The sequence below is a fragment of the Cinclus cinclus genome, chromosome 2 (assembly GCF_963662255.1).
Source record: "Cinclus cinclus chromosome 2, bCinCin1.1, whole genome shotgun sequence".
In the NCBI taxonomy this organism is placed as follows: domain Eukaryota; kingdom Metazoa; phylum Chordata; class Aves; order Passeriformes; family Cinclidae; genus Cinclus; species Cinclus cinclus.
Genome location: NC_085047.1, coordinates 100660700 through 100687766, shown reverse-complemented (window position 1 = coordinate 100687766; position 27067 = coordinate 100660700). Strand labels below are relative to the sequence as shown.

General features: G+C 41.1%; 2 protein-coding genes across 3 annotated transcripts; both read left to right on the top strand.

Moving 5' to 3' along the window:
• The first annotated feature begins 854 nt into the window (after positions 1-854).
• Positions 855-6955, top strand: PIGA (phosphatidylinositol glycan anchor biosynthesis class A). Its single transcript, XM_062515130.1, has 6 exons — positions 855-895; positions 1117-1775; positions 2330-2462; positions 3551-3683; positions 4892-5098; positions 6692-6955. Exons 1-6 carry the CDS (start codon positions 855-857, stop codon positions 6953-6955), a joined length of 1437 nt encoding a protein of 478 aa, XP_062371114.1.
• A 6646-nt stretch (positions 6956-13601) lies between these two features.
• ASB11 (ankyrin repeat and SOCS box containing 11) lies at positions 13602-26047 on the top strand. 2 transcript variants are annotated; one of them, XM_062515127.1, is made up of 7 exons: positions 13602-13851; positions 16797-16876; positions 19846-19953; positions 21423-21573; positions 21773-21907; positions 22853-23044; positions 25923-26047. In XM_062515127.1, exons 1-7 carry the CDS (start codon positions 13602-13604, stop codon positions 26045-26047), a joined length of 1041 nt encoding a protein of 346 aa, XP_062371111.1. The 2 variants fall into 2 exon arrangements, with proteins under 2 accessions (XP_062371111.1, XP_062371112.1); XM_062515128.1 differs by having other exon boundaries at positions 13674-13851; positions 19897-19953.
• The last annotated feature ends 1020 nt before the right edge of the window (positions 26048-27067 follow it).

The window sequence follows — 27067 nt, the reverse complement described above, 5'->3', positions numbered from 1 at the left end:
ATCAGAAATCTTGGCAAGAAAAAGATGCTGCCAAACATAATTTTGGGAACATACAGGAAAGGCATGAACACTCCTTTTGGCAGCTAGCAGCAGTCAGGACAGTGTTGGAGCTGCAAAAAAAGGCTGATGGTAAGGCTCCTCGAGAAGACCAGGAATACATAGCCAAGTGATGCCAACCCAGGTCCTTCCCCAGTGCTCCACCCCCTGGACCGTCTATGAAAACCATGGTTTTTAAATTTATTTTCATTTAGAGACAGCAAGCTTTCAGCACTTGTGGCAGAAGAGTCTAGAACATTTCAGAAGCCCCAGCTGTAACTAGGCCAAACACAGCAGAAGAGCTTCCCCACTGGGGCCAGCCTTTGGAATTTTGAGGCAATCCCATCCCTATACGGCATTTAGGTCACGTTTTTCCAGTAGCTCCGTACTACACTTTTTTGACAACAAGCGTCCGGGACGAGCTTCCCAACACAGCACGGACACCGCTGCTGTTAGCCCGGAGCCCTCGGTGCCTGGAGCGGGGCAGGATCCCGGGATAGGGAAGGGGGAGAGGGGTGGGAGAGGTGCGACGTCCCGGGATACGATGCTGGGAGAAGGCCGGGATCCCGGGATAAGGAGCTGGGAGCCGGGGCCGGGAGCCGGGGCGGGATCCTGGGATCAAGGCGGGATCCCGGGAGCGGGGCGGGACCCCGGGAGCGGGGCGGGATCCCGGGAGCGGGGCGGGGAAGGGGCGGTGCCTGTCAGCGTCCGGCGCAGCGATTGGCGCTCGTTTTCCCGCGTGACGCAGTGACGGGCGGTGATTGGCTGCGGCGCCGCCCCGCGCGGGCGCGATGCCGCCGTGACCGGGAAATGGGGACATGGCGCCGGGCAGCGCGCAGGGAGCCCCGGCCGCCGAGAGGTACGTGCTCGGTTCCCCAGCCCTCACCGCCACCCGCGCTCACCTGGGGCGGCCGCCGCGGTGACTGGACTCCTGAAAGGGCCGCGGCGCCGCCCCTCCCTGCGTGCGGCCCGCGCGGAACGCATGGTGGGCCCGGCGGCGCCGCCGACGCTGGGGGGGCCGGGGGTCGTCGCGGGCGGCCGCCGGCGAGTGATGGCGCCTTGTGGTCCTTCCCCCGGCAGGAGCGGGCCCGGGATGGAGGGCGGAGGCCCGGCGGCGCACAGCGTGTGCATGGTGTCGGACTTCTTCTACCCCAACATGGGGGGCGTGGAGAGCCACGTGTACCAGCTGTCACAGTGCCTCATCGAGCGCGGCCACAAGGTCCTGGTGGTCACCCACGCCTACGGTCACCGCAAGGGCGTCCGCTACCTCACTAGCGGGCTGAAAGTCTACTACCTGCCCCTGAAGGTGATGTACAACCAGTCCACGGCCACGACGCTCTTCCACAGCCTGCCCTTGCTCAGATACATCTTCGTGCGGGAGCGGGTGACCATCGTGCACGCCCACAGCTCCTTCTCCGCCATGGCCCACGACGCCCTGTTCCACGCCAAGACCATGGGGCTGCGGACCGTGTTCACGGACCACTCCCTCTTTGGGTTCGCGGATGTCAGCTCGGTGCTGACCAACAAGCTGCTGACGGTGTCCCTGTGTGACACCAACCACATCATCTGCGTCTCCTACACGAGTAAGGAGAACACGGTGTTGCGAGCAGCCTTGGACCCTCGAATAGTCTCTGTCATCCCCAACGCTGTCGATCCCACGGACTTCACTCCAGACCCCTCGAGGAGGGATGACAGCACGATAACAATTGTTGTTGTCAGCAGACTTGTTTACAGAAAAGGTAATGGGGGATCAAGTGTAAGCTTGTTTCGGTTTTCTTTCTTTGGAACGGTCTTGGTCAGGTATCAATTAAGGTGTATCTACGGTACAGTTGGAATTTTCTCTGGGAGTGGTGAGGTGGCTGTTCTGAGCTTTTGTATTTGTGATCTCAAAAAGAAGAAATGTACATTTGTTTTTGTATATGTTGGGTTCCAAGCTGTGTTTCCTTTGTAATACTGAAGACCCTGAAAACTGCAATTTATAAAATGGAAGGATTGGCTCATGTTGGACATAAGATTTAGGGCCTAATCCATATATTTTGTTAGAAATATTTTAATTGTTTTTTATTTAATGAAGTGACAGCAACTTAAGTATTTTATTTTCATATTTGTCTCCTAAGAGGTCACAAGTTGTCTTTCTTTTCATATTTTTGTGTACAACAGTTTAACTGTCTTTAAGAGACTGTTTTTTTTTTCACTCCTTCTACTCTTGAATATAGTTGTAGATGTGGGCTGCACCATGAGAAGTTCTGAAATCAAATACAATAATGGCTTGCCCTGAATTTTCTGTTCTTAGGTATTGATTTGCTTAGTGGTATAATTCCTGAGCTCTGTCAGAAATATCCAGAGTTACATTTCTTAGTCGGAGGAGAAGGACCAAAACGAATCATACTGGAAGAAGTCCGGGAGAGATACCAGCTACATGACAGGTTTGTTCTGTGTGTGTCTGTGACCCTGCAAGGTTCTTCAGGGCTGAAGAACTGTCTGCCTGCCTCCTTCCCCCTGATAAACCCCAAAACTTCAGGCTGGAGGCCTAAATGCAAGGCAGATAAACCAGACACTTGGAGAGCTGGACTATGGTCCAGAAAGTTAATTTATATTTCTGTGAATAGGCCCTGAATGAGCCTTCACTGAAGCTATGGAAAGCTGACTTAGATATAAATTTATCATACTCCTCTCTGCAACCGTAATGCTTGGATCTCATAAAGCATCAGGTTTTAACAGCTAATTTGTGCCATTGCATGTGATGATGACTGCTAGTAATTTATTATTTCGCTATGAAACTCCTAACACAGTGCTTGTCTCACATGTGTTCTTGTAGTACTACAAACATATTCCCTGGTGCTACTGTGTTACCAGAATTTTGCCATTATACATATGCATTTATGTATTTCTCTGGGGTTTTCTTCATCAAGAGCCGTTTCGTGTTCTCAATTGTTCATTTTCTTTTCTAGGTTTTTTGTTGTGTGTTTTGTACTTTAATTGGTAATTTCCCCAATTAAAATTGTCAGTAACATTCTCATTTTAACCTTTCTTGTTTTCCAGTATCTCTTCAAGATGATAGGTCCTGATCATTATATCTTAAAAGCTTTTTCCCTTGTCGGTCTCAGACTGGTCAGACTTCACATTGAAAATTCAGATGATGCATTTGACCAATCTTTATTAAATTTGACAAATCTTAACTGAATTAAGCCATTTTTTCTTGGAGAACTAGAAGGCTCAGTAGCAAAGTTCTGGAGGAAAATGTCATTAAAACAGCAACTTCTCCCACCAACTTTATTTTCAGAAGTTTCTTTCAGTGTGACAATAAAAAACCAGAATATTTTATTTCTCCATTGCTGGAAAAGATTAGAGCAAACTAAACTGAGGTGCCTGTCTTTGTTTTCTCCCTATACAAGTGTGAACCATTGGTACCTTTTCCAGAATATGTGTAACACTGTACAGCATTATTGTGGTCCAAATCTAGTGTTTATCTCTGTTTTTTTTTTTGTTCATTTTTTTTTCCTCTTGTGTGCAGGGTACGTCTTCTAGGAGGCTTGGAACACCAGGATGTTAGGAATGTCTTGGTCCAGGGGCACATTTTTCTCAACACTTCCCTTACTGAGGCCTTTTGTATGGCTATTGTGGAGGCAGCAAGCTGTGGTTTACAGGTAAAAAAACCCCAAAAAACTCAATGTCTAGAAAGCATGTGTCCATTTTAAACAAATTTCACAATGAAATAATATGTGCTTATAACATTTGATTTCATCTGAGGCTGTCTTGATGGAGGTAAGCAAATGTTATCCCCATTTACAGATCACCTGGAAGCTGAGACAGAAGGGTTAACTGAAACTGCTTAAGCTCCAAGAAGAATTTTGTGCGGAACAGGGAATAACGTGTAGATCTGCTCTCAGTTCTCTGAACTAGCCAGACTGCCTCTCCAAAATACCATTTTTTATGTTCTCCTTTAAAGAATTTTGGGGTAGTTGATGTTCACAAAGGTTTGCTTAGACAGTACTTTGAAAGGAGCTGCAGAAAACTTGCCTTACAATGTAAGGATTCAAGATAAGTTGGGGAGAGAGAAAACAGTAAAGGCCCTTTCTAACAAATTTACAACTCGACTGACAACTCAAGAAGTGTAGTCAATACCCATAAAGAATTAGAGTTTCACATTAAAATTTAAAGAAATCTTATTAAAAAGACAGACTGATAAGAGTACCTAATTTATAGTAAGTATAGAAAATGTGAGTGACTTCAGTTTTTTTCTTTACTTCAGTATCCTTTGACAGCAGTTACTACCTAGTTGAAGTTATTCCCTTGCCATCTCTTTTCTCTAGAGGTGAGGAAGTTCTGCAGTTTCTTATTGCCCAATGTTTAGAGGTGATTGCACAATGTGAGTCTTAGTAACTTCTGATTTTTGTTTAAAAATAATAATTCAGTTTAATAAAAACAAGTTTTTTGTAAGTGTTCTGTAACCTAGGAAACTGAAATTTTAAGTATGTGGTAAAATTAACCTCTGGAAATAGAGGTAACAGTTTTTTTTGAGATACTATGGAGGAAATGTCCAAAATCTGGTTACACAGGTTTACTTGTGTACTGTGGCAAGCACCTTCAGGAAAGGTGTCTCATAACCTCTCATTAGACCATGTGTTCTGTTTCATCACGGCACCAAAGAATCATTCTGGAAAATGCTGAATGTAATCTGCTATGCTCTGTCTTCTCTGGGGTTTACACCTGTAGTTCATATATGGGTCAAGTTCTCAAGCCATTATATTTTCCTATTCTTTTAAATAGCTTCATCTAAAAAATGTAATAGCATTATCATTACACAGTTTCATTTTTTGTTGCATATGTGCTGTTTCTTTTGTTTGTTTCAAAGGTGGTGAGTACAAGAGTTGGTGGGATTCCAGAGGTACTTCCAGAAAATCTCATCATTTTGTGTGAGCCCTCTGTGAAGTCTTTGTGTGATGGACTAGAAAAAGCTATTGCCCAGCTCAGATCAGGAACTCTGCCATCTCCAGAAACTGTTCATAATGAAGTAAAGACATTTTATACGTGGAGGAATGTAGCAGAGAGAACTGAGAAAGTATGTATTCACTTCTTTTAAATTCTCTGAAAGTACATTTCTGAAAAAAATCTTGCTTTGAAATACTACTATGCACATTCACTGTGTAATATTCAGTGTAATTTTTCAGCATGTTTCCTGTCAAACATACATGGTTTTAAGAGGTTCAGAAAATGTTTTTTTTCCCCCCAAACACATTCCTGGATAGGTGATATTTTTTCTATTTCTGTTTTCTAACATGCCACAATTGCTGGTAAATATTGTGAAGAAAAGCCTAGATTTGTAGTTCATTTCTACTCATTTATTTATTCATGTCTTCACATGAAGCAACTTTTCTGGCATAACTGGAAAAGGTGCTACGTAAGGTGTGTGACAAGGTGAAGACAGTTCATGACGAAGTTTGCCATGTGCTAACAAGTAGTTTAAAATTATGAGAGGTAGTTCAGTGCTGGAAGGCTGAACACAGATGGGTTTACATAAGCTGTGATTGTAATTTATTTTCATAGTTTTGTAGTCATATTTCAGATCTAGAACTGCACTTCAGGATAAAAACTCTGCCTTTAGTGAAGAATGTTGGCTGCAGTAATATTACAAACACCTGTGGAGATGTGTTACTTCTGACTTCACCCCCTGTGTTTTAGGGGGCAGAGAGTGGCTGAACCCCATGCCTCTTACTTAGATTATACTGCACTCAACTATATATCTCTCACAAGCCTCCTCAAAGTGCTGTGTACAGCCAGTTTATTTTATTATTTTCAAGTGCCATCAGTATAATTCACTTTATGATTTTGTAACTGCAAGCAGCATTTGAATTGCAAAGTTTTTACAGACGTTAGCCTAGATTTGAGGTAGCTTTATATAGCCTGTTCTGAAAAAAACCCACCCGTACTTCATGAAGGAAAATGGTTATAGAATTGCTAGAAGTATGCATAGATATTAAATTGTAAAGAAAGAGTTGTTTGTTAGCAAATTGTGAAGTTGCCTGTAGAATGGAGTCTGAAACATTCTTAAGGAAAAAACTGTCCTTCAAGCTTATTTGGAGTGGTTTGTAGTGGGTTTGTAGTTGGCTGCAATGAGTTACTGGTAGCATGTATTTACTGTGTGCAGTAATTGAACTAGTGTTTCTTTAAGCAAAAATCAGGAGCCTATTATGATTTGCTTCATTGTTCAATACAAAAATTTGGAATAATGCCAAACTCACCTATGAGTTCATCCATCTTTGTGTTGAAAATCCAGTAATTGCATGTTTAGGCTCTTCCTAGGACTGATGTGAATATGAGATTAGAACCCATTTAATTAATTAAAACTCCCAACCGTTTCTGTATAATATTACATGAGAGACAAATTATGCAGCCTTCCTAGTTAATGAAATACTTCTGAAGTGTGTAAAAGAAGAGAATGTTTCATATTTCTCCTTAAATACATTAATGAAATATCTAGAAGAAGACTCATAAATCAGCACTTAGGATCTGCAGAGCTTTTTGGGGGTAATATTTGTCTCATCTGGTAGCTAAGAGCAGATCATTTATTTTGCGTGGTGATATCAGAGTACTGCCTGATTTGAGGTAGAAGCAAGGTGTTTTTAAGATGTTACTTTGTCTCCTTTCCATTTAGGTGTATGACAGAGTTGCAGATGAGGTGGTTTTACCAATGAAGGAGCGACTTGACAGACTAATGACTCACTGTGGCCCAGTGACTGGGTGTATTTTTGCTTTTTTTGCTGTTCTGAACTTCCTTCTCTTGGCATTTCTGAGGTGGATGACTCCAGATTCCATTATTGATGTTGCAGTAGATGCTACAGGACCTAAGGGTGCATGGACTAAACAGTATATTTTTGGGAAAAAAAGAAGAGTTAAAGAAGAACTTCCAAACTCTTAAACCTCTCAAGTGGAGAGAGAAGAATGTGTTGGTCACCAACGGTTTTAGTGCTTGCTGACAGAGACATTGCTCTTAAAACTCTTCAGTTTCTTTCTGAAGTTCTTGGGAGGAAACTTAGTTCAATGTGCTACCTCAATTTAGGATGATGTTCTTAGTTCAGTTTTGGATTCATGCAAATTTATAGGCATCTCTTTTGCACTGAAAGTGGGGAGGAGAACATGGGTTTTTATATATGTCAGAAGCCTTGGAAACAAAAATACAAGATTTTTCTTGATAACTTGAACATTGCAGAAAGGGACTTAAGGTGTTTGGGAAAACAAAATACAAAAATTATTAGCTTACTTTAGTTCCTGCTAATCTCTGCTATTTACAGTGATTTTTATTTTAAGACCTCTTTCAAAATAATTAAAAACTCAACAAAATACACCTTGTTTCTCCTAAGATGAAAATAGCACTTGAAATTAGTCATCAAGTCCATTAGCATATGAATTTCAGAGACTTAGTTCTAGCAGTTGTGTCCCAGTGACTGTTTTGCTTGAATAGCGTTATTATTTTGAAGTTTTTTCCTTAGTCGGAGGTGCTCGTCTGGTTGCAAAATCACAATTCCATAATGATTTTCTGATTTTTTCAGAGGTGCTAAATTTGTCCTGTTCTCTTACATGTGTGAAAAGTGACAAAACTTACAGCGCTTTTGTTTTTGTTTTTTGATACATAGGGTAAGAAATAGTATTCTCTAGAGATAATACAGCCTTCAGAAACATCTCAGGCCTGAAAACTTCCAGCAGACTGTGCCAAAGTGTGAAGTAACACCTGCATGAGAGAGCAAAAACTGTGAAGGGCTTACCAAGCACACTTGTGCTTACTTGCTCTCTCCCACCTCCCACTCACCCATCCCTTTTTCCTCCCACTTCTGTTTCTCCTTCCCCTTACTTATAACCAAAGTGGCATTTCAGTCCATCTCTGGGAGGGACAGCATTCAGGGTGAATGATTTCACCTCCTCCACATCAGAGACACCAGCTGGCAGGTTCTGCATGTGAAATCTTGGGAGGGTATCCCTTAAGAGGAAGTAACCAGTGGCTGTGCTTTTCATGGAGAGACAGAGAGAGAGAGAGAAGGAGCATCTGTAAGGAGTCCTGAGTGATGGGTACGTGGGGCAAGAGGCAGCACAGCATTGTGCCAATGTGTGTGAGAAGAGGTGTTTATTTCATTTGTGTCAGCCACCTCTGAAATTGCCCCTTGTTTCATACACCGGGTTAAATTATTTTTCAAGCATCACCCATGATGACAAGCTTACTATTTTATGACTGGAGTATTTTGTGCTGTTGGACACTGTGTTAATATTAAAACTGTGCAATATGAAAATACTGTTTCCAGATCCTTGAAGGGTAGTATTCAACACATTACTTCTGCCGTAATTAATGTTGTTTGGGTAGAGATGTAATTACACAAACATTTTATAATTTCATTGAACGTATTTTCATGAAACACAGAGATAATGCAAATAATTGCAGTATAAAAAGTCTATTTTGTTTTACTAGGATTTTTAACCTTTGATATGTAACATACAGTGTGTAATATTACAGTTTGAGTTTTTCAAGCTCTGCATTAAAAGTGAAAGTCATCCAAAATGGTGCCACAATGTTTAAGGATAAATGGTTAAAATTAAGCTAATATTTTACTTTTCTAAGTTATTCCTTTTTTTATATATTATTCAAGAATTCAGATTTCTAACCTTTTGAAAATACTGATTGTCACTCCAGGGAAATGTTATATATATATACATATATGTATATGTCTGTATGTATTTTTAGTAATATTTTGTTTGTTCTCTTTTATTTCTGTTTGGTTTCCTGCAGCATCTACAGACACTAATTGAAAGGATTGTGTGTATCTATTCAAAATACTTTTTTTTTTTTTTTTGGTGGAACATCGTGTACTTATGAATGACATAATAAAACCTTGTTATGATCCTGTTTACAAAACCAATATAGAGTTTATCTAGAGGTTTATTTACCTTTCCATAAAGAATGGATACATTTCATTGCTATGTGGGAACATATAATTAGAAAACCCAGAACTATAAAGCATAATGCTGCTTTCCACCACTGGTTGGTTGAGTTCTTATGAGAAATTTTTTTAATAATAATCTTTCTTTATAAGCTGCTATTCAAACTTAACCCATAGCTGGTTAAGTTAATATGGTCAACCCATAGCTGGTTTCTCAGATAACACCACTTGTAATATGCAGAACTCTCTGGGAATGATTTGCTCACTGGCATTGTGCAGTGGAATAAAGGGTGATGCCACAGAAACATTTTCAGTTTTACAAAACAGCAGTGGGTAGCATGAAAAAGGTTACATAAAATAAGCAGAATATAAAAACAAATTACTGAGATGAGTGTGGTTAGAAATTAATAAAGTAACTTGTTAAAAAGATTAAATGCTTAAATTGTGCTTGTAGGTAGCATTTTATTGTTGTGAAATAGTGGGGAAATGTTAGCAAAGAGAGAATAACATTAATTAAGCAACGTCTTGCACAGAGCAGAGCTTCTGGTGGAGGAGCAGGAGGACCTGTATAGGAGGTCCCCTCCAAACTGCAATGAAATTTCATCCCCATGCACAAGGGGAAACGTTGTTTCCCATACATCATGTGCAGACACTGAATTAAGGTGTTGATAATTGAAAATTGTTGGTTAAGCCGTACAATACACCATACAAGCATCAAGTAAAGTATGGATATAAGATTAGTCTTTTAGACTGTGAGTGGGTGTGGATAGATGTGTAAGAAGGTAAATACTGTAATTTACTTACTTTGTGGTCAAGATTTTTTGCATCTCTTGGTATTTTTCCCCTTTTGATATTTATTTCTCTTCACTATTTTATTTCACTCCACTTTTTTATATATGCTTAGACTATTAAAAATTAATTGTAAAAGTCATTCCAGTGCTTTCTCCTTTTTGTAAATAGATAAAAGAATAATCAAGCTCAAAATAGTTTAATATTTTGATTTTTTAAAATTAGAACTATTTCAGTATTTTAGTGTTTAATTGCTATCATTAAAAAAACAAACTACTCTCATGATATTTGGTGTGCACACTTAGTAGTATGTTGACTTCCAGAGTTTTCCCTAATGACTTGAGCATTGACATACATAACAGGTGGATATTTTTTAAGGGAACAAAACTAAAGGCAGGACATCATTATGCATCTGAATTTATAATTTTACCAAAATTATAATTTTTTTTTATAAACCTAAGCAGGTAGATTAGGTTGTTTTCAGATCCTGATATGCTTCAACACTGTCATAACTCTGGGGATGGTATTTGTGCAGGATTCATCGAACATTAACTGTGCCTGTCTGGTTTTCTTGTACATGTTGGTTCTTCAAACTGTTTAAGCAGCAGGGACTGGTGCATCCCCTGGGAACACAGGCACTGGCTGCTGCTGGAATTTGCTGTCTTCCTGCCCAGGCAGCAGCAGGAGTTTCAATGACCAGACCCTACCCGGTGTGATGGGTGGCAGATAGGTGAGATGAATGTCACCTTGGCTGGAGATCAAACCAGTGAGTCACTCCACATCTCTTTAAAAGCAGGAGTGTTGTAAGTCTGCTGACCTAAGGGTGCAAATAAGGCAAGGCCTGTATGGGAAGTGTCATTTGTTGGATCAAACTGATACAAAAGGAGTAGCCAGGCTCTGGATGGTCGTCTCTGTTCTTATCTCTTCTGCTTGAGTGTTCCTGACTCCTTTTTTCCCCAGCTGCCCTACTTTGATTGAATACATTTGATATTCTAATCCCAACTGCATACATTAGAAATACACTGCTGTAGTTCAAAGTGTGTGTAACGTAAGAATAGACCAATACCTCTTTTAAGTTCTTTGAGATGAGGATCCCTCGAATTTTTATTTCCAAATTCTTCGGGTCATATCTGATATTTCTCCCTAAAAGTTGGATAAAGTTAAGGTGAAACTTACTGAAAATGAGTTGTTTTCTAAGCTGGATTGCCTCTTTTTTTATGCTTATTCCTTGCATGTTTGTAAACTAAGCACATATAAACACTATCTTTCCAGTTTTTTGGAGCTAAACCTCTTCTATTTATCATCTCATTACAATTACTTTGGAAGGATTAATATATTTTTTAGATATTTTGATTTAACAGTTTAGTAATTATCCTAGAGTTAAGGGAGAGTGGTTCATAGAGTCATTTGGGCATCTTGCAGAAATTCTCAGTGAGGTGTGTTTTTCTGCAGGGGGCTGACTTGTTCACTCATGTCTATCAATGGAGTTGCATAATCCACCTCGTTCAGCTCAGCAACGACTCTCAAAAGAGCAAGGGAGGAATGATGACAATCCTGTGTCTGCACTGTCACTGCTCTTGTGTTCTTCCTGTTCTCATGCCTACACAGTGTTGCTCATCTCTCTAGTTTCAAAAATACCAGAGATTTCTGAGTGATCACACCCAAACTACTTGTGGTTTGCCTGGCTACCACCTTCACCAGTGTTCATACTTTTCCACCCTGCTGTTCTGATGTCTTCCTAATGATTTTCTTTTACATCCTTTGCAGTAATTTTCCTAGTGCTCTTGAACACAAAGAGCAGATTAAGAGATTACACAAGTTGTTCTCAAATGACTCACTCAATAATTTAACTGAAAATCTTTTATTGTCTTATTCTGAAGCCAGGAGGGTGATTTTGTTGCTACACAAATAGAGTTAGTCCTTCTGGGAGAGTCATGTTCCAGTGATTTGCTTCCAAGTGGTCAAACTTTCTCAAGGTGCTCTAGAGAACTCGGAGAGCTCTTTGGTATTTGGTATCCCTAATTCCATTAGGGATAAGAGAATTTCAGTGGAAATCACCTGATTTTTCAGCTTCTTCCATTTTTCTGAGTTTTATGGACATGTACTATTCTACATACCATCTAGTGGGCTGATTATGAAAATCCAATCAATCTCCTTTGCAAAGCCAGTTTTCTGGTTTTTTCTCTTAAAAAGTGCTCTTCCTTCTTGCTTATGTCCTGTTGAGAGTCAGTTTTGTAAATCCTAAATGAGAAAGATTTCATCATTTAGGCTGATTTTACTTTGTAAAGGTCTTAATATTTTTTATGTGTTCTTTTTCTCTGCATCCTACGTTTTGTTCTGTACAGCTTTTACTATACCTCTGGCTTCAGGAGGAATGTTTATCAAATTTTTCTGGGCTGACCATTCCTTTTTTTGGTCCACCTTTGTTTGTTAATTTTTCCTCTTTGTTTCTCAGCTGAGCAAAATTAACTGCTAATAAACAAATATGTTTTTCTGTGATTCCTTAACTGAACTTCTCTTGTCCTGTAATCCTTATGTTCAGCTGTTTTGTCCTGTGGCAAACTGTATTAAAGTGATTAAAAAGAAGAAATTTTCCTCTTTTTGGATTCATAAGTATTATAATTTCTACAGGTATATCATATTACTGTGTAAGGAAAGGTAGATGTAATGCATTTTTTAAGGAGTTATGTAAGAATATAATAATTCAGAATTTTAGAAAAATTGGTTCACTTGAGAAAATTGCTTGGAATGTTTTATCTCTGCACATATTTTATATAGCATTTTAGTGCACCTGGGAGGGCTGAGCACTGGAGACAGCAAGGTATTAAAAACCAACTGTATTGCAATAAACCAAAAGAAATTACATCTAAAATGCCCAGAGAAATAATTTACTGTATAATTTCTGTGTGCATATCATCATCACTTTGGGATCTCTAAGAGAGGAATTATCCTGCTCTTTTCCTTAACAGATGATGGAATTGAAGGCTAAGAGAACCTGGGCAAAAGGGGAATCAAGTAAGAAATAAAACCTCCTCCTGTGGTACATATAGGAAAATAGGAATAAATAGAAGTTTGAAATAAAAAGAGATGGAGTGTTCTGCATAGATTCAAATAAATACATAGAGAAGAAAAAACCTTTGTTCTGTATGGAAGGCATGTGCCTTCAGAAAGTAAAAAGGACAGTTAAAGAAAGGGTGCATCATGTTCACTTTCAAATATTACACCTTTGAATCAATGGAGGATAATGTAAAAATATTTCCAAAACAGAGAATGCTGTTTGCAAGAGATATCAATAGACACCATTCTTTATCCCTGAGTAATGGAAAAAAAAAACTAACATGTTATCATATGTTTCTTTTTCTGCAATTTCAATGTATTTTTCTCCTCCTAGAATAACTTTGAGTTCTTTGCCCTGGCTTTGGCCATGTGGGTTTATTTCAAATTCTTCATGATAATGCTTTTCTTTGACATGTTTGCATTTGTTCTGTATCTGAGTACCAGCAAGGCCTGTTCTCAAGGTGGAAAATACAGAAAATTGTTCTTTTTGCAGCACCTCTGAAAACTTTCTGCAACTTTATCTATACAGTCTTTGTAAATGGAGCTGCTACCTCGAAGAATAAATCTAATGTGAATGTACAGATTTTCAGGTGGTACAGAGAGCATCTGTCTGAAAATTAATTCTCATTTATGTAGGTTTGGAAACAATTTTTTCATTTGTTTTCTCTATGCAGAGATGTTCAAAAAACCTTATCCTTGATATTGTTAATTAGTATAAAGTACCTCATACCAGATAAAATCAGGATGTATTTTTGGTAACAGGAACAGCAGGTCCTGAAGGGTTTAAAATAGATGACATATGATACCAAGAATAGCCCAGTGCAACTTGGCCAACCTGAGAAACTATCCAAAGAGCAAACCAAAATGGAGGGCACTACTATACTCCATTCTTTCACTAACATTTACTTTGCTATTTTTGCTTTGTTTTGCTTCAAGCTTTTAATTAAGATTTCCTTGGCTTTGCTGACCCATTTCTATATTGTTAAAGGCAACAGAAAAGAAGCTGCCAGGATAGCAGAAGAGATCTATGGAATAGTCCCAGGTAAAGTAAAAACATGGACTTTCTAACATTTAAATGTTTATTTGCCACATTTTTATAACTTGAGGATTTAAATCGGCGAGTTGTCATGAAATGAGGGATTTTTTGCTAAATGCATGGGTAAATGTTTTAACCTGAAGTGCTTCCCATTTCTGGGGTCTTTGCAGTGTCTGTAGGTGTTGGCATGATTTAGGTGTGCAAAATATGAGACTCTGACAATTACCCAGCTAGAATGAGGACAACATTTGCTCAAGGCCCTAGGGTAAATAAAAATATTTTCTCAGATGCAAGGTGTTCTTTATCAGTGGTTACAGATGGTTTTACTAAACATCCAGTTCTACTGCCAGAGAATGTTTAGGGAAAAGTTTTAGCACATTGATTTTCTGAAAGGAGATGCTAGGAGGATGTAACTAATGACTTTATAAATCCAAGCCAAGAATCCTTGTTTTGTTAAATCAGATGATAAAATGAATGCAGCTAAAATAGTCCTGAAAAATACAAAGCACAAGAGTATGTTGTATTTCCTCGGTTACTTAGTAGTTCATGTTTTCAGGTTTTTTTCTAGTGATTTTCGTCATTCACATCACTGCCATAATAATGAATAGGCGTGTGTTTGCATTCCTGTTAATTCCACTAATTAAAATGACACAGTATTTTCAATTTACTGCTAATGAGGGCTTATTTTCCTAGCTGAAGATTCTTATCAGCATTGTGACACCACACATTTCTATGTGACTCATTCGCTGGCCACTTGCTTCCTGATTGTGCCATCATGAACAGGCACAGGAATGCATCAGAACACAGGTGGTCTGGGATGGCCACCCAAAGCAGGGAGATTAACATCTGGACAAGAGAAATACTCCTGCCAAGCATTTTTGACCAAGCCTTTTATGAAGCCTGTATATGTAGCTTGGTTATTAATTTATTTTTTTATTCTCTAGAATATAATTCCAATAATTTATTACTGTCATTTTTTTCTTTCCAAGCAATCATAGTCTGATACGTGGTGAACAGCAGTTTTTGCTTCAAGCAGGATCTTATGAGGTGCCTTGAAATTCAGCAGGCCATAACATATTTTTATCTGCAAGTTTCCATTTGCAGAAAGCCATCAAGGATAATCTTACAAAATGTAAGATCACGTGGTGTTGTTGTTGGGGCACTAGATCATGTTTCAGTCAGAGCTTCACAACCTTTTCTCTTTGCACTGAAGTAGCCCAGCAGCAGCAGCAGCAGCAGGGCTGGGTAATTCCTGTGTAGGCATTTAAAAAGAGCATTCCCAGTCATGTCGCTCCCAGCTGAGAAGGGGAGATGTGCCCCATATGGGAACTATATTTGCCACACGTTTCAGGGAGGTAGGTAGTGGTGTGCAGCAGTGTGTGTTGTCCTGAGGCTGTGTGTGCGTACACATGCATTGGAAATGCCCTGCAAATGCATGTGAGAACACGTGTTATACTCTGCATTAAAGGTTAAATAAGGCCCTGGAGCTCTGTTTGAATAACTCCTGAATCTTCTTGCTGTATAAGGGCTCTGGGCTCTGACAATTGCAATGTCTTCTGACTTTCTGAACCCAGCTTGCCTTCACCAGCATGATGGGTGGGTATTTGGGATGTTTTCAGGGAGACATTTCTTGGTCCCTGCTCGGTTCCTGTTTCCATAATTTTGACTGATGTGTCATTCAGAGCCTTGCCATATATTGTGCCAGCTGGACTTTCCATGCCAGTTTCCTGCCTTAGGAGTCCAGGAAGTGCTACATAAATAAATGGAAACAAAAGCAATAATTATAGTTAAAATTATAACTCCAATAGCTGAAGTGCATCCTGGTCCTTGGGTAACAAAAAGGAGACTCCTTTGGCCAGGGGTAAAACCTCTGCTGTGTCCTTGGCCTCAAGTCCCTATGGATGTGTCCACGCCTGTCACTGGTTTCTCCCTGCCTAGGGTAGCATTTGAAATGGAGATAAATTGCCCTTTCCATTCTTTCTGGTGTGCAGCATAGCTGAAAAAATTAAACAGGACAAGGGTTTCAAATACGGTGCCCATGGGTTTGCTGTACAACGGAGCATGAATGCAAACACTGGTATTGCTTCTGTCCTGTGGCACTGGAAATACAGCTGGCCTTTGGAGAAATACTTATGACACATTATGGTTATAAATTTTAATATAGGACAAGTAAATTTGCTCTCTACTTGAGTGGCAGGGGTTTAACCTGAGCTGAATGTCCATGCCTGTAGGTAGTAGCTAGGTTAAAGAATTATTTTTCTTGGCACGTGAATAGATTAGGATAAGAAAAAGGGCAAGCAAGCCTACGTGAAGGACTCTGATCAGTTCAGCATCTCAAAATTATTAAAGAAGAAAAGTAAAGCCTTCAGGCAGAATTTGTTTTTCCATGTATTTTCTAACACATTTCAGTGAAGAGAATTATTAAACCTGTTACATGATAGTCTGAGAGGGAGGATGTTATTTATGAAATTGTCAGTTCAGGAAATAAAACTGTCAAGGACATGCCAGAATTCATTTGATGGACAAGTCAGCCCTGCTATGAGGCTCTTAACAAAGAGTCAGAGAAGCTGGGATGCAATTTGGGACAAGAGCTCCCAAGGAAAGGTGGAGGCTGATACGGTTTTGAGTAGGAGAATTGCCAGGTTCTGAAGTCTCCCTGTGAGACCCAGTAGCATTAAACTCGTGATCTTTGCTGAAACATGTTTTTAGCTGCTCTTTTTAAAGTTCTGCCAAGAAGCTTTCATTTAGGTCCCTTAGTGAGCAGCCAGCTTTCTCAGGATTGCTGACCCCTCCACTGCTCTGCTGAAATTAATGCATCAAGCAGTTTCACTGCTGTGCCCACATTGATTTCAGTCCTGATCTGCGTTTACACGTGGCTGTGCTTCCCCTCTCCTCCCAAGATCTGCTTTTTCTGCATACCTGAATTAGCTTCCACGCATTTGCTGTTTCAGGCAGCTGGGCAGACCGATCCCCTCTTCATGATGCTGCCTTCCAGGGACGCCTTCTCTCTCTGAAAACCTTGATTGCACAGGTAAAAGCCCTCAGGTAAAGAAAAGGCTGGGAAGAAAGGTGGTTTCACACGATTTGCATTTATAGGCTGGTGAGCTGGTAATAGACTGCAACAGGGCATAAGAAATACGGCTGTATGAATAAATATATCAACACAAACCCCTCTGGGAATGTAATAGTTTGCTCAGCTAAGAAGCTGGGGACAAGCCTGTCTATCACAGGACTATCACAGCTTGCAGTTTGCTGTATAATGAACAATGATCCTTGTGCTTTTTCTCAATGATGAACCATGCAACTAGGCTTGAGAATAGTGATAATAAATAGATATACGTATGCTATTTAAAAAAAGAAAACAAAGCCAAACAGTAAAAAGCTGTAAAAGTGAATCTTGCCTTTTATAAAGTCAGCCTGCAACCCTCTGCTCCAAAAGGAACTGAGAGCTCAGGCAAAAGGAAGAGAGGAGGAGAGAATGCATGAGAAGGAAAAGAAACTGGGTATGAAAAGAGATAGATTATGGTTTGTGCTCTGCCAATCATTTTCCTTACCATCTTTGCTTAAACTCAGTATCCTCATCTAGCACAATTAGGTAACTGTCCCCCTCCTGCCCCTTGCCCCTAAGACAACTGCAGGGAAATTAATTCCCTGAGTGTAAAGCTTTTGATGTGGCTGTCAGACTTTCTATAGTCAAGGTAAATAATTTCTACCAGACGCCACAGCTCTAATGGACAACATCTTCAAGGAGTGGAGCTGCCAGTGTGAAAGCCTCCTCTCCAGACATCTCTTGAGGCATAGCTGCAGCTAAAAAAAGATGCTGCTTACAGACACCATTTGCCCTCCCATTTTCAGATCCCTCTTTCCTTCACCCGCTGACATAAAGTGTTTTATATGGAAAAGGAAGTGATGGAGGTTAGAGATAAAAAAAAGAAAGAGGCTTTATTAATTTAGGGATTTGATGGTTTTCTGACCCCTCTGTCTCCATTTATGTTGACCTTACACCACTTGCTTTGAGGAGCACCCCGTGTTGTGGTTATTTAGCAGATGACCTGGTTATGCACTGTTCATGGTCACACACTGAGGAAGTACCCAATGGTGTGGTTATATAATTTAGTTAATCCACCCCTTCTCCTTTTCCTAAGACCTTTGATTTTGGGAGTAAAAGATGAAGGTCCTTGTTGATGAAAAGAGATCAAGGCAGCAATGTCTGTAGAGCCTGAACTGGAGCTGAATCACCACAGACTGATAAATGTAGGTATGAAGTTGTTCATGGAGCAGCAAAATCATTGCTCTTTCCTTCCAATATTGTTACACTACTAGCCTGCAATGAAGTGTGGGACTGTACCTGAGTATCTGTGGGACACTCAGAAGTCTCTACTGCAGCACCATTCTTGAGGCTCTGGCTGCACATGGAATGGCTGGACACAGGCAGGTGGTGTAGTGCTGGAGATTATAAGTGGTTCAGGAACTCACCAATGCCTGTTTCAATACTTGAAAAAAGAGTTTGCTTTTTCATGTACATTGAAAACAAGGTTTATAATGAGTTTGGCAAACAGCCATCACAAGATCTACAACTTATTCTTCATTTTGTAATGGAAGGAATTGCTGTTTTTCCCAAGATATCAGCACTTATTCTTTCACTTGATATGACTGAGTTTTATTTGTTTTATATGTATATATGTGTGTGTGTGTGTGTGTGTGTATGTATATAAGGATAATGATTGAGAATAGGTATCCTTATTAGGAATCTCTAGAAGAAATTAATCTGGCAGGAATATGCTGATCACAAAGTATGAAACAACCATACAATTAGAAAATTGAATAATCTCTATATTTTTCAAGGTTTTATGTATTCCCCTAGCACTATTGTAGTGCATGAGAAATTTTACCAACAACTTTTACATTAATAATATTTCCACATGACTGAAGAATATTGTTTTTCTGTCATATAATGCTTAGCCTGAAGCGTTTATAGTGCTTTTAATACTCACAGCCTCAGGACTGCTGACTTCTTTGCCGTGTGAGGTTGCTCCCAGGTGCTCCTTTCTGCCCATTGCATTGGGTACTGTGTACCAAAAAGTGCATTGCTGCCATCTCGTGAGCTGCCTTGTCTATAGCATGTCAGGCAGACACCAACTGTGCTTCAAAATATGGCATCGAGCAGAGAATGGAGCTGCTTCCAGGCCTGTTCTTTCACACGGTTGTAAGATTCTAATTACCAGGAGATTTAGTTGCATTCAGAGGAAAACACATATGACAACTGTTTTCCCCTTTGTGAATATGTCTGGTTTGTCTTTGTGCAGGGATATGGTAATTGTCAGTTAGGGAAAAGCCTGAAATAAGGCATTTGTAAATCACTGTTCTTTCTTCAAGTGTAAAACATTTCCTGGATTGTCAGATAAGAGGAACTGATTCATGGGTGGGATTTGACTCATTTCTCTTATAGGTTTACCAGGTACTTATTACCTCTGAGTGAAACACACCTGGGTACCCCATGTAGTGAATGAAAGAAGTTTTGGGATACAATTCGTCTGCCCTACTGGAAACAACTGCTTTAGCACAGGATGAATCATATCCTAGGGAATCTTGTTTCTCTCCACTGAAGGAGCTGCCAGCTCCAGCTGAGCTGCAGACACCTGTGCCAGAAATATCCTCGTCCAGGAAGGTGAATCTCTGCAGCTGTAGCTCCTGGTGCAGGACGTAATAGGGAAGGGAATGCCACCCTTATAAGTTAAAGAAATGTGATGTCTTTCCTGCAATTGACAGTGCATCACAAAGAGCTGGAAATAGAAGGTATAGCTTGTAATTGCTCCCTCTTTAACCCCATCACCAGCTGTGGTTTGTGGGGACAAGAACTGAATCAGTGAACAGCACCAATCCAACCTGAGCCCTTTCCCTGGACACACACCCCTGCCATGGCTGTTCCTGCCATGGCCAGCCCTGCAGGAGCTGTGGTTGAGGCAGGGCTGTCCCCTCACACCTGGTCCTGCCTTGCAGGGTTTCAATGTGAACCTGGTGACCACAGACCGTGTGTCAGCTCTCCATGAGGCCTGCCTGGGTGGCCATGTGGCCTGTGCCAAGGTGCTGCTGGAAAATGGTGCCCAGGTAAGAGCTGGGGATGCCACTGGGGACATGGGTACCTGGAATGGATGCTCCCCACATCAATGGGGATGTTGGACATGCTGTCCATGTGGAGGGCCAAGATGCAGGTGGACATCTCAGACAGAAATGTGGAAAAACAAAACAGTGTTCTGTTTCCCTGGGTGATAGATTTGTGTCCCCCTTGTATAACCCCTTTATTTATTTTGTTTTGCCTTTGTGTGTGAAACACAGTCACGATTGATGGAAAATGAATGAAAGATGCTATGTGAAATAACCTTGAAGAAAGTAATTCACACCTTTACCCTGCCCCTCCCCCCTCAGCAATGATCACTGGAATTACATCTGGTTTTCTATGGGAAGGTCTGGGAGTCTCCTGTAAGTAAAAATGGATGTGCTTGAAGCAATGAAACATTTTATCTGCTAATAAAGTAATTCCCACAGCTGGACCTAAGGCAGAGTATATGTTCATGACAGAGATTAAGGAATGGATGAAATATATAAGCATATTTTTATGTCAGCTGAGTTTTCAAGTAAAATTTATATGGCAAGAAACCAAGCAGCACCAAAACAGTCAACAGACTTCCAGTGCCTCCAGCAGCTCCAGCCACACCTGCCCGATGACACTGGGAGGATGTGAGGGCAGTGGAAATTTTACAAATTGGCATGTGCTTGCATAATCCATTGCTCTTCTCCAGTGTGCCATAGAGTGACAGACATGTGGATTTGCTTCATAAATCGGCCCTGGGGGGTTGCTACGCAGTTAAACAGAGCATAGACAGGGATTTGGTGTGATTCTTGGGTGTCCTGTGCAAGGCAGGAGTTGGACTCCATGATCCCGATGGGTCCCTTCCAACTCAGCATATTCAGTGCTTCTGTGATTCTGTGATTTACAGCTCTGCTGTCCCAATGGAGAATGTCAATAGAGGTTCTCCCCAAGTCTTTACATCAGAAGTTGGGGAAGAAAATTTCTGTCTCGCACAGACACACATGCATTATCAACTCCTTCAACTCCTTTTCTGTCTGATTATGTTTCTATGAAAATTTCTTTTGCTGGAAATGTGTTTTCGGATGAAAGTATTAAACAGAAAGTAAATGTTTTCATTTAAAAAGGAAAGCCATTTTCATTTGAGGATGTTCCACCTTGAGGCTGGTGCGAACTAAACAGTCTTGAAGATACTCAACTTCTTCACATTAAAAATAAGAAAGAACAAAAAATTGCATATTTTAGTAGCTCCAGCAGGAGCATTCATAGCAGGTAGGGTTTCTGCCTTATGGCACTATCTGGGAAAGAGGGCAAACATTAAAGGAGAGTGTTATATGTATGTTATGTCACAACATATAACTCATAAAGTTGTATTGAAATTACACAAGACAAGACTCTCACTCGGGTGCACTCCTGGTGTGCACAGGAGGCGTGTTGCAAGGGCGTTCCTCTCAAACAGGATTACCCTGAGTGTGTCTTGCCACTGCAGGTCAATGCAGTCACCATCGATGGGGTCACTCCTCTGTTCAACGCCTGCTGCACTGGCAGTGCAGCCTGTGTCAACATGCTGCTGGAATTTGGAGCCAAGGCACAGCTGGGGAACCACCTGCCTTCACCCATCCACGAAGCAGTCAAGAGAGGTGATGTTCTGGGTGTGAGCACAGCCAACAATAACTACATGACAAACGTGTCTTTTGTTGATGTCAAAGCATTTTAAAAATATATTTATATATCAGTACAGATAAACAGGCTTGGTTTTTTCACAGCTCTTGTGCCTCACAGTTTTGTCTGGCTGTGTTCTGCTCTGCAGCAATTCAGTGACAGCTCTTCCCTGCACAGGTCACAGGGAGTGCATGGAGACCCTTCTGGCCCATGAGGTTGACATTGACCAAGAAGACCCACAGCATGGGACCCCTCTCTACATGGCCTGCACATACCAGAGAACAGAATGTGTCAAGAAGCTTTTGGAGCTGGGTACACCTGGAAAAGGGGTTGGGGGAGAGCTATGGTGGTGTGAGCCGAAGCCATTGGTCTCTCTGAGCTGCCTCTCTACTTAAAACATCATGGGTTATTTCCACAAGAATTGTTTGGGAGCCTGACTCTGTCAGACTCATTTGAGGCCATTAAAAATTTCCCCTGTGTCGATAAAGAAATTGTGATTTCCTAAGTGAAAAGCCTTCTTCATTAAAGACACCTCCCTGAGGCTATCTGAATGTGAAAACAGAATTCTTTTAGTTTTCTAGCATGATAACAGGAAGCACGGAAAATGCTGGCTAATATTACTGACCAAAATAAACGCTTGCTTAACATAGCAGTTTATCAGAATCATTAATTTCACCTCATCCTCAGTGGATGATGAGGGCAGCAGTGAAGCTACTTGGAAGAATAATCACTGCAGGTCCAGGCACAGGCTACGAACTAGCCCAAATTTTTGCTGTTAGTGTGCATTAGCTGACTTACACCTGCTCAAAGTGTGGTCCTGCTGTGCCCAGCCAGCCTGGGGCAAACATTTTTCTTGCTGTGCTTCCAGAGTTACTACACTGAAATACCTAAAGGTTTTGTTTTTGTTTTTTTTTTTTTTTTGCCCCCTGGAAATTAAATCAACATAATCCATGTTAGATTTCTTGCCATTAACAACTTGAAAGAGCATATGGTAGGCTTTGAGCATGTATTGGATTGAAGGTCAAGCTGCTCAATTCTGAGCATTGCAGCCAGGGTTTGGTGGCCCAGAGCACTCTTACAGAGCAGTGTCTGACCTGATGAGTTCTGCACAGCTGCTGTTGAGAGATGGGGGAAGACCTGTGTGCCATCCATCCCCTTCATTTATTGAGGCTACTGCTGGAAACCAGCCTGTGTGATGCAGGTTCAGACAGTCCCTGCTGCCTACCAGATCTAACCATGAGCTCTTGTTCACCCAAGGAGCCAGTGTGAACCTGGGGAAGCGATCGGACACCCCCCTGCATGCAGCAGCAAGGAAATCCAGTGTGGAGATAGTTGTCTTGCTGACCGACTATGGTGCTAACCCGAAATGCAGAAACGCTGACCTCAAATGTGCCCTGGATCTTGCCACGCCCCACGGCAAAGTGGAGCAGGCACTTCTGCTTCGGGAAGGTAATGGCTCCCTTTCTTCTTCTCCTTTTTTAAGTAAGGCAGTATTTATATCCTTTACCGAAGTAGATTTTCTTAACTGCTTTTATAAGTAATGCTCTTTATAAATTCTCTTACTTTCTTTGCTGCCTTCAAACCTCCAACACGTGACACAGAAATCTGTTTTGTTGCTAGATTGGCCACCTGGTGCTATGGTTTTAACAGGTAAATCAGTCAGTTATTCTGTGCTTTCTTTTCCTGTCTACTGAAGGAAAATCATAGGTATTTACCTCCTGGGAATCCTAGGATTAAAAAGTGCCATGAAAGCTTATTAATAGATAATATTTTATTAATCCAGTGTTCTTGCACCATAGCTCAATGAGTGAGTGTGTCCTCTGTTGCCAGGAGAAGGCAGAGCTCTTTGCCAGACAACTCTTCAGCTTCACAGTTCTTCCACATGTTTTATGGGGCTGCAAGCACAGCATTTTGCTGTTTACCTCCAGTTTTCCTGCAATTAATTATTTTTCCAGTTTACTGGAGAAAACCTCTGAGCAGAAATGAATCAGGATCCTCTTGTGCCATTTTCACCTGCACAACATCTGGCCAGAACTTGATGCATCCAAGAGCAGTATCCCTGTGCTATGGGCTTGCTGAATTAGTTCCCCCTTCCTCTAATCTCCATTTTTCCCAGCTCACTGGTACCCTGTTAGTTGGTCTGTGTCCCCCTGAGTCTCCTCTGACTCAGAGGGTGAATGATGCTCCCCCTATGCAAAGCAGCCTCCCACCTTCCTGAGCCTGCTCACAGGCCACCAAGAACCAAAGTGTGATGTGCACAAAAAGGCCCACTTCCAAACATCTCTTTCATGGTAAATTAACAAATGTCAGTGGTGCACATAGGCTTTGTGCTGACCCTCTGGTGGACTTTATGGAGGAAATGAAACATTGGCTTAATACTCTTCTGTCCTGTTCCGTTTCTCCATGACTTTTCATGCAGAACTTTAATTTGTCATGTCTAAAACCTTCTGGGAGGAATTTTGTTTGAATGCTTCTCACTTTGTGTTACTTCTGTCCCCATACCTGAGTTTCCCAGATCTCAGTGGCAGGCTGCGGCAGCAAAGTGCTGCCAAGTGTCCCACTACCATTGCCCTGTGTGAATCAGAGTCTGTATAGATAAAGAAATATCCTTAATATAAATAATTTATCTTCCCGAACTTTCGTTCTGATTTCCACTCTCAGCTTGTCTTCTTCTTCTCCCGTACAGTCAGAAAGGCTCTAAGGGCACTTCAATTCCTGCTGACTCTTAGTTTTTCAGATATGAAGTTTTCTCAGCATCCTCACCTTTGGTTCCACTTTCAGATACTTTGTTATGCTTAACATGCAAGTACTCTTTTCCCCTACTTCTGTGTTTTCTGAGGTCCTTCTGTTTGAAATAAGAACCATAGGCTAAAGAGTTTCTCTACCCCTAACTTCTCCCCCGAGGTTACTTAGATGGGTCCCTTTAATTGCTCATCTCACTAGCTATTAAGTGATGTGAAATATCAAATGTGTCTGTTTTCCTAAGTGCTTTAGGAGATGGTAGGTTTTTTTTCTTCACTTCCAGGGACAGTAGTACAAATGTTCTTTTTTATATATCCCATATTTTTCTATTAATTTCTTCGCAGAGGGGATATTATCCGTCTGTTTAAGCTCCTAAATTTTCCAATAGTAAAAGCGCAGATAATGAAGCTTACCTTTAAGATACAAGTACAGGCCTTTCAGCCCACATCTTTACCTATTACTTGTCTAAATCTGCTGTGATTGCTACTGTTTGGACAGAAACTGGAGTGGAAGGGCAAGAGAGGTTTCAAGAACTGAGCACCTCTGGGCTGGTGTGAAGGTTGCACCTGGAGCAGCTCTGGCAAGAGGAAAGTGAAGGGGGACAGGGACACATTCACTAGCAGGGTGCATTTGCACATGGAGGCTTGTAGTTGCAGAAGCAAGGGAGCCTCATATCCAGTGGGTGTGTGCCTGGCATGCCCTTCACCTGATCCTTGCTGGGGTGTGGTGGGGACAGCTCCTGGTCACCCTGTGGGGGAAACACCATGGCAGCAGCACTGTGCCAGCCACTGCCCAGGATGAGTCCTCTGACAGCTTTCTAACCACTCGACCCTCTGATGTTTAACAAGACTTCTCACACATAACAAGGGAAGAGCATAAACACTTCTCATCTTCTCGTCTTGGATTTTTGCTGTTGCTTTTCTTTCTTTCTTTTAATTTTTTTATCCTCAATGTATTTTTGAAAAAAAAAAAAAGTTTGAAGGCTTTCTATCTTTGAGACGTTTCTTCGAAAGTTTTCCCATCAGTCAGACTTAACTAAAATTAGATGACACAGTAAGAAATGTTTTGAGGAGGGTTGGTGGATTGACTGACAAACATAAATATTCTGAGACTGTGATCATGTAAAAAGGCTGAGTTGCAGTTACTACTTGTGCAGGTGCATGCTGAGACACAAGTAGGTGGAAAAAGCATGTTCTGTGTATATGAACAATTAACTGTACTTATCCTTTATCCTCACAAAACTGCTGGGGTCTGTCTTACACCCTGAGCAAGGGCTATGCATTCCAGAGCTCTCTCTCCAGTGCAGACACTTTATAGTATTTTAGGTGTTTGCTTAAGAAAAGATGCCAAACAGCCTAGCTGTGCATACAGGAAAAGGTGTTCAGTGCTTACAGTTTTCAAATTGCTGAACCAACACTGATAAAACAGCTTATATACGAACAATAATGTATCTAACTCTCCCTGACTTCAGCAAGTCTCTACGTAGTGCTTGGTCTGAATGGAAAATCTTGCTGGTGTTTGTTGCTTTGACTCATACCTCATACTTTGAGGGTGCTTATTCTTTCCTTTTATCTCTCGCCCCCAGGTCCTGCCAGCCTTGCCCAGCTGTGCCGGTTGTGTATTAGGAGGCATCTGGGTCGGTCCTGTCTATACACAGTCCACAAGCTGCACCTGCCTGAGCCACTTGAGAGCTTCCTCCTTTATCGATAGGTCTGTGGCTGCCTTTAGACTGGAAAAGAAAGCGGAACAAATGGTTGTTTACTCCCAGATTATTATAGCCAAGAAAAAAAAAATCAAAGGCATCATTTACTGTCTTCTGTGGCTACCCAGTACTGGCTGCTATGTGACAGTGAAAATTGGAAACACCTATTCACAGGCAGTGAAGGGTATTATGGATACCGTTCCCTCACAATCTATTGCCACATCGACTTACAGCAGCCTGGGAAATTCTAGTCTGTTGATACATGTTTGTTGATGCATATGCACATGTCCACTCGCCCACATACACACAGAGATTTCCCCTGCATTTAGGGCTGTATTTACCTGTGCAGTATTTGTGCAGCTTCTTTCTTCCCTTGTCTATCCAATCTCAATATCCAAATCAAGGCAGTGGAGATTTTTCTTCCATTAGTATGTGAAAATGAAAGCTTTCAGTGACAAACACCAGATGTATACAATATACTGCACATCTTTTATCAGCTTGGATTTTGCATCCTTTCATCTCCTTCTTATTGCCTACTGGAGCCCTATCAGTTTCCAGCAGACTCTGGCTGTGCAGCCACTGCACATCCCTGAGCACAGCTATCCCCAGTGCTAACACATCTTGTCCTTGGAGGTACAAGCAATGTTATGAGAGCAAGTGCAGGAGTTTCAAGTAAACCCACAAAAATGTGTGAAGTCTTAAAAAACCCTTTCATCTCTTATAGAAAAAAAATCCCACCAAAGTTATATCACCTGATATCTGGCTGTATTCATTACATGAACATTTTTTCATAGCTTAATTACATGACAGAGCTGCAAATGTTTTTTATAGGCAGAGTAGGTGATATCTCAATGTCCATCCTTTGCAAGGTTTAAAGAAAAGGTAAAAAAAGAAAGCTCATTTTTTTTGGCTTCGCATACTTGACATTTCTCAAGGTAAGTCCTTGGATTCTGGAGCTGGAGAGAAACAGGGCCACTAAAGATAATTGTGCATCACGCAAGTGTTGTCCATTTTGGATTGCTAATGGA

What these genes read in the sequence shown, in the direction of transcription:
- ASB11 (XM_062515127.1), top strand. Translation starts at nt 13,602, where the DNA reads ATGACATATGATACCAAGAATAGCCCAGTGCAACTTGGCCAACCTGAG. An exon ending in TGAAAACCTTGATTGCACAG is followed by an intron (nt 16,877 to 19,845) that starts GTAAAAGCCCTC and finishes CCTGCCTTGCAG; the next exon opens with GGTTTCAATGTGAACCTGGT. An exon ending in GGCACTTCTGCTTCGGGAAG is followed by an intron (nt 23,045 to 25,922) that starts GTAATGGCTCCC and finishes TCTCGCCCCCAG; the next exon opens with GTCCTGCCAGCCTTGCCCAG.
- PIGA (XM_062515130.1), top strand. Translation starts at nt 855, where the DNA reads ATGGCGCCGGGCAGCGCGCAGGGAGCCCCGGCCGCCGAGAG. An exon ending in GGAGCCCCGGCCGCCGAGAG is followed by an intron (nt 896 to 1,116) that starts GTACGTGCTCGG and finishes TTCCCCCGGCAG; the next exon opens with GAGCGGGCCCGGGATGGAGG. An exon ending in TAGCAGAGAGAACTGAGAAA is followed by an intron (nt 5,099 to 6,691) that starts GTATGTATTCAC and finishes CTTTCCATTTAG; the next exon opens with GTGTATGACAGAGTTGCAGA.